Source organism: Squalius cephalus (genome assembly GCF_949319135.1).
Source record: "Squalius cephalus genome assembly, chromosome: 1".
NCBI lineage: Eukaryota > Metazoa > Chordata > Actinopteri > Cypriniformes > Leuciscidae > Squalius > Squalius cephalus.
The window spans coordinates 44,402,173-44,408,172 of NC_137122.1; the positions used below are offsets into that span (position 1 = coordinate 44,402,173).

Sequence of the window (6,000 nt, forward strand, 5' to 3'; positions counted from 1 at the left end):
AACAAACCAAAAAACAGCAACGAAAACACCGTAAACCATACTAATCGGGTTTACAGTCTGTGAAACTAGTTTAAGCCAGCGTTCCGGTGGTTTACATTTAGATTTAATATGCATTTTGATTAGTACTGTCAAATCGATTAATCGCATCTAACAAAGTTTGTGTTTATAGATGTATATATCATATAATGTACATTATATGTGTGTGTGCATCTGTGTACACACACACACACACGCATGCATAAATGTGTACACATTTTATACACAGACATATATATAAAATATACACACACACATTTTATAAATACAAACTTACGTTAAATGCAATTCATCGATTTGACAGCACTAGTTTTGATATACAACTTATATATATAACTTTATCGTCATATTTAAAAAAGAAAAAAACTTCAAACCAGAATTCACAAAAATGTATCAATCCACCTGTTTTATTTAATGTAAAAAACAAAACAAAAAAACAAGCAGCTAAACATCACAGTCCTCTCAACCACAAACAGAAACTCCCACCCCCACAGCACTACATCGACCACCTTAATCAAAGACAGAAACACTACCAACTCCTGAATGTAATTTCCTAATGAAGTTCCTAAACGCAAGTTAGGGAGGAGTGAGCCCATCTAATCTTTCAATCAACAGCCTGAGTATATAAGCAGCTGCTTACCTCTCTCTAGCATCAACTGTTCCAGTATCCCTCCACCTCCCCAAACTCCACCTTCATCTCAGGTACCTTGCCCTTCAATTATCATATCCTACATTTAGCCACTGGGGGGTATATCAGAGCTCGAGTTGAAGCTGCTTCATCGAGCCCCTCTTCAGTGGACAGCAAGCCAAATAAGTTTAACCTAATATCTGAAAGATTTTATGGGCAAACAAACTCGTTAATTGCAGTTTATTTAAATTAACAATATTACTATATTACCATGTTGTGTCATAAACATCTGCAGGTCATATAAATGCCCTTAAACAGCTACTTGGTTTAATTTAAAGATAATGAATTCTATAACACTACATCAATAATAATAATAAAACAACTACTGCACAAAAGGCTTGCAAGAGGCAATCACCTGAGCTTTGACACCAATAAAAATTGGTCTAATATACACCCTACAGTATTTTAAACAAACATTTCAAGTACTCACCAATATTAAGTTCATTTATTTATGATCGCTTCATGCTGATTATAGGTTGGTGGACATAAAGGGACACTTGAAAAATGACAATTTATGCACTCACACACCCAAGCTTTAGGTGTTTCCTTCTTACAGGAGTTGTTTGACTACATTAGTTTATCATTACACATAAAAATAATAAAGAAAGCAGATGAACAGTGACTCCAGTAGGCAATGTGGCTTTAACAAAGAAAAATAATCAAATAAAATAAAGGGATAGTTCACTCAAATTGTTTGTCATAATTTTTCTAAACGTTTCTTTCTTCTGCTGAACACAACTATGGATGTCAATGGAGTCTGGTAACCAACATTCTTTAAATATCTTCATTTGTTTTCAACAGAAGAAAGAAACTCAAACAGGTTTGGAACAACATGAGGGTGAGTAAATGACAGAATTTTCATTTTTTTTGGCTGAACTATCCCTTTAACCCTTCCATTGGCCTCCTCCTCACCGTTCCCCCGTCTCACTCCTCCTGCTCAAAGGAAGCACAGACTGCAGGCCTCATACCGTAACTTCTCACTTTAGAGTTACGATAATCATTTACGTCCAGCAACCAGACAGGAGGAGTGAAGAGAAGGGGACATTTAAGGATCTCGCTCTCTCTAGTCTAGATGCTTATACTTCGCTTTTTAAAACAGAACCGTTCAAAATCTCGACATATTAGACTTCTTTGAGGAGTGATTCAGGCGTCTTGAGAGCCGAAATGGAAGGGTTAAGAGGTGAAACATTAGAGGATGACACAAGGAGGCTGGCTCTTGGCGATCTTCTGCACCGGCTGGCCATCGTAGGCTCTTTGGATAGCATTCATAATCTTGTGGATGACATAAAGGAGAGATGTAAGCACACATATGGAAAAACCATTAACATTTTACAGTTGAAAAGCCTGTCCAGTGGCGAGATATTTACTCACATCATCCTCATAGGGGAAGCCACTGGTTTCCATCTTTGAGAAAATCAGTTGTCCATTGATCTCAATCTCAAAGCTTCCTGCAAAAGAGAAACAGAAGGGCTGATGAGGTTTGCTGAAAATCATTTTTTGCATGAATGGAAATCACTGCATGCATGGTCATAAATCTGCAACATACCTTGCCGGCCGACGAAGCCACTCACATCCGCATCAGTGAACTCAGCAGTGACGACCCGCTTGAGCTCCTGATAGCGGGGCTCGTACCCTCATCCACCACTGCAACACAAAAGAGTGAAGAGGAGACGTAATCTGACTGGAATAAAGCTTCTCAACATACGTTTGGTTCCAGGCAAACTGACTATGCATGGAAACTAGTGTAAGAGATTTTGTCTGACAACAAACATTTTTGTCTGAATACCATAACTATCACTGTGATCACTCACTGGAGATGGTAATCGAGCTCATACACCTTACTAGAAAGTTGCACGTAACTTTCCTCATAGTTTAGTTATTGTGCGTCATATCTCTGTGTTGTCAACCATATAAAATATACTTCTTCCATAATGCAAACATTCACATTTTTTCCCAATATATATATATATATATATATATATATATATATATATATATATATATATATATATATATATATATGTGCAGTCTTAAAACCTCTTTCCTAAATGATTTATAGCATACTTACTGCAGTCACTCTGGTGAAATCCCACAGAACATGAAACATCTTAAACGATCAATAAACCACTTCTCTATCAAACAATCAATATATTACTGTTTACAAGACACGACAGGCATTTTGGAGAACAGCCCGTGTTAAAATATGATGCAGTGCATAACATTTAGCTATAAACTAGTGATGTGATGGTGCGTTCAAGTCCTCCTGTGAAGTTCATACTTACGAGTAAGTCATGTTTACGACGGCAGGTACGGTCAAGTCACTTTCGTTGGAGCAAGTTGGCAGTGTACTTTTTCTTAATTACACAAAAATACAGCAAGGTTCTTAAAGGCCCCCTAATATTTACGTTTTTTTTTGCGTTAAGTATGAATATGTTAGCTTTAAGGTTATGAATAAGCTGCTGTGTTCCAAAACAATGACAAAATTCACATTTAGGAGATATAAGCATTCAAAACTTAGTGCCTCACATCCGCTAAAATGGATCACGGATTTTTATGACATCACCGCGGACTTCAGCTTCTCATCACATCTTCTGTCCAATCAAACGCGTTCCGCCCCCTAAGCTATAAATGCCACCTGGCCAAAGCGACCGTACGTTGACACGTCACGGAGCAATATGGGTTTTTTGTCACGGTCGATATTGTCCTCGCCACTTTTTGAAACCTCTTGCGGCACGGATGTACCTAATACAAACAAATAAAACATCTCCAGTTAACTAGAAGGGTAATCATTTAGTTCGTTAGTTAAATAAGAGGCGTTCTAGCGCTGAAATATGTTTTTTAAATCAAGCTGTTGAGCTCATTGCCGCTGGTTATCAGTGGTGCGGATATAGTGTTCTCTTGTGGCTCTACCTCCTCTCCCCCACACACCTGTCCCACCCACTTTTTAAAACAAAATTACGCCACTGGTTGGAGAAGTGTGTTCGGTTGCTCAAGTTTTATTCCGTTTTCCAACTGTACGTTGGTTAAGAATGAAATTGCTAGAATGTATTCACACCTCTACTATTGAATCCAATGTATCATCAGCGCTCGGATTCGCTTCCATGGTGTTGTCAAGTACGACTTGCAGTCTGTGAGGTAAACTAAACGCTATTGGCTATTTGAAAAGGGGGAGGGAGGGGGCATTCAATAATGTCCCACCTTAGCTTTAGCCTGGTAATACCAGACTCTGCTACTTCACTTTGCTTCGTAGACAGAGTCTGGAATGGCATAACAGAGAAGTGTTTTCTCTCTTGCTAGGGGGCGCTTGTCTGAAGTTTAAAATCATTGGTTACCCGTAAGCCAATCACATAACGTTTGGTTATGGCGTGTGTTATGCGCATGCTCGGCCGCATTTAACTTTCACTGTAAACACATGTATGATGCGAAAACAAAACCATCGAGCGAAATACCGGAGTGAACATGGCTGTGAACGACTTTTGCAGGTTAAGTTAAGTAAATCTACGCATCCACGGTACAATCAGCGTGTACGTCACGGCTCTCAGCCCGCCCTCTGTTCGTTGATTGGCCCGGCTGTTTCCAGACCGGTGGCAAACAGAAAGCTCTGAAGCTGTCTCAGACTGAGTACAGAAGCGAAATGAAATTGAGCGGAAGTACGAAGTCTGACGTAGTCAGGCTACCTTAGCTTCCTGTTCCAGTGGAAAAGCATCATACAAAGCTACACGTTCCAATGCACTTTAGTGGGCCTTTAAAATCAGGTGTCCTTTGTTTTTTTTATGTTTTTAATTAATTTATGAAGCCACTGCAAACTTTATCGTTACATGTTATTTTATATTATAATGCCATCATATTCTGTGCAGGCAATTAGCTTACTTCGCTGTAAATAGAAAAGCCTGACAATATCACTGCTAAATACCTTTAAGTATTGTGGTATTGTGACATGCGACACTGGCACGACCCCAAAGATCGGGGCTTAAAGAAACTCCCGAGCTTCCCACTCGTATTTACGACATTGTGGTGGCGTTCAACTCGTAAATGCGATCTTTACAAGATGGCTTGAACGCACCATTACATATGACACCGACCGAAGCGGTCTTTGGTGTTTTATGCCCCCAACGTCGCCTTCCAGGCAGCGAGGGGATGGGTAGGTTTAAGGTTCAGGGTAGGGTTAGCTGCCTCTAAGGAGCCATTGGGGGCATAAAACACCATCGAGCGACCGAAGCTTCAAAGCATGTATCGAGTTCGCATTTCGCAGCGCAATTTCTCATAAAGCTCCGTCGGAGCGCGTATTGTTTTCAGAGAAACACGTGATCAACGAAAAACTAAGCCTCACTTTCTTTCCAGTCACGTGAAGATGTATGTATGTGTATATGTATATACTCATATACTTTCTCATGCTCATATATTCTGCCATATAAACAGTGTAAAAACCATTAAATAATTAGAGCACCCGACCCTTTACTTGCATCAAACAACTTTGTTAGTATTATTATAATTATTGTTACATTTAGTTTATTGCCAGTCTTTAAAATGGGAATTATATTATTTTTAGAAACCTGAATAATTAGCATTATCAGGCTTTTATTTGTGCAGATGCGCTCCTCCTGGCTGCTCGGCTTATGGCTGCTGTAAATTTGACCTGCCACAAGATGGCAGTGTTTGCAACACTCTTGATGCTTCGAATCTTTTCCCGAAACAATCACGATTTAAGAGGCCGCTTAATTCCTCCATCTCTACTATAAACACACAGAGGAGACGGGGATCATGGACCGTGTTGTGATAACACAGATAGCAGAGCTGGCAATCTACATGACCTGGTTAATCTACCACATTTATGAAGATATTTTACCCCAGTAGAGGGAAAAAAGGTGGTAAATCACACAACATTTCAGATAATTTACGAATACGTCTGTTGTGAAAACACTCACCAGTATTCGACTTTTATTTGCACCACCATGTCTGCGTCACTGCGTCCTTTGCGATGCTATTGTGCTTTCTTCTTCTCCTTCTTCTTCTCCTTCTTCTTCTTGTTTTGTGCTTCCTCCTCCGTGACCGCGTTTATATGAAACTAAACCTCTAGCGACCCCTATCATCTGAAAGAGGCACTTTGAAGACAGGATCTCAAAAGCGCAGCGCAACAGACATCAGAAACGTGTCGTTGAAAAGCCACACGATGGCAGTAGGCATTAACCCATTTAATCCCAAAATCTTCTGTGAGTGAGCCTGTGTTTTTTTCTTCTGCTAGCCTAATGACAGAGAATGTCTAATATGAAGCTAAT

At 39.6% G+C, this 6,000-nt stretch overlaps 1 protein-coding gene across 1 annotated transcript; it reads right to left on the minus strand.

The window, feature by feature from the left end:
- Positions 1-396: 396 nt before the first annotated feature.
- On the minus strand, positions 397-5,785 carry selenow2a (selenoprotein W, 2a). Its single transcript, XM_079873799.1, has 4 exons — positions 5,650-5,785; positions 2,271-2,368; positions 2,096-2,172; positions 397-1,996 (listed from the first exon to the last, which is right to left on the minus strand). Exons 1-4 carry the CDS (start codon positions 5,676-5,678, stop codon positions 1,913-1,915), a joined length of 288 nt encoding a protein of 95 aa, XP_079729925.1. The 5' UTR covers positions 5,679-5,785; the 3' UTR covers positions 397-1,912.
- Between the last annotated feature and the right edge of the window lie 215 nt (positions 5,786-6,000).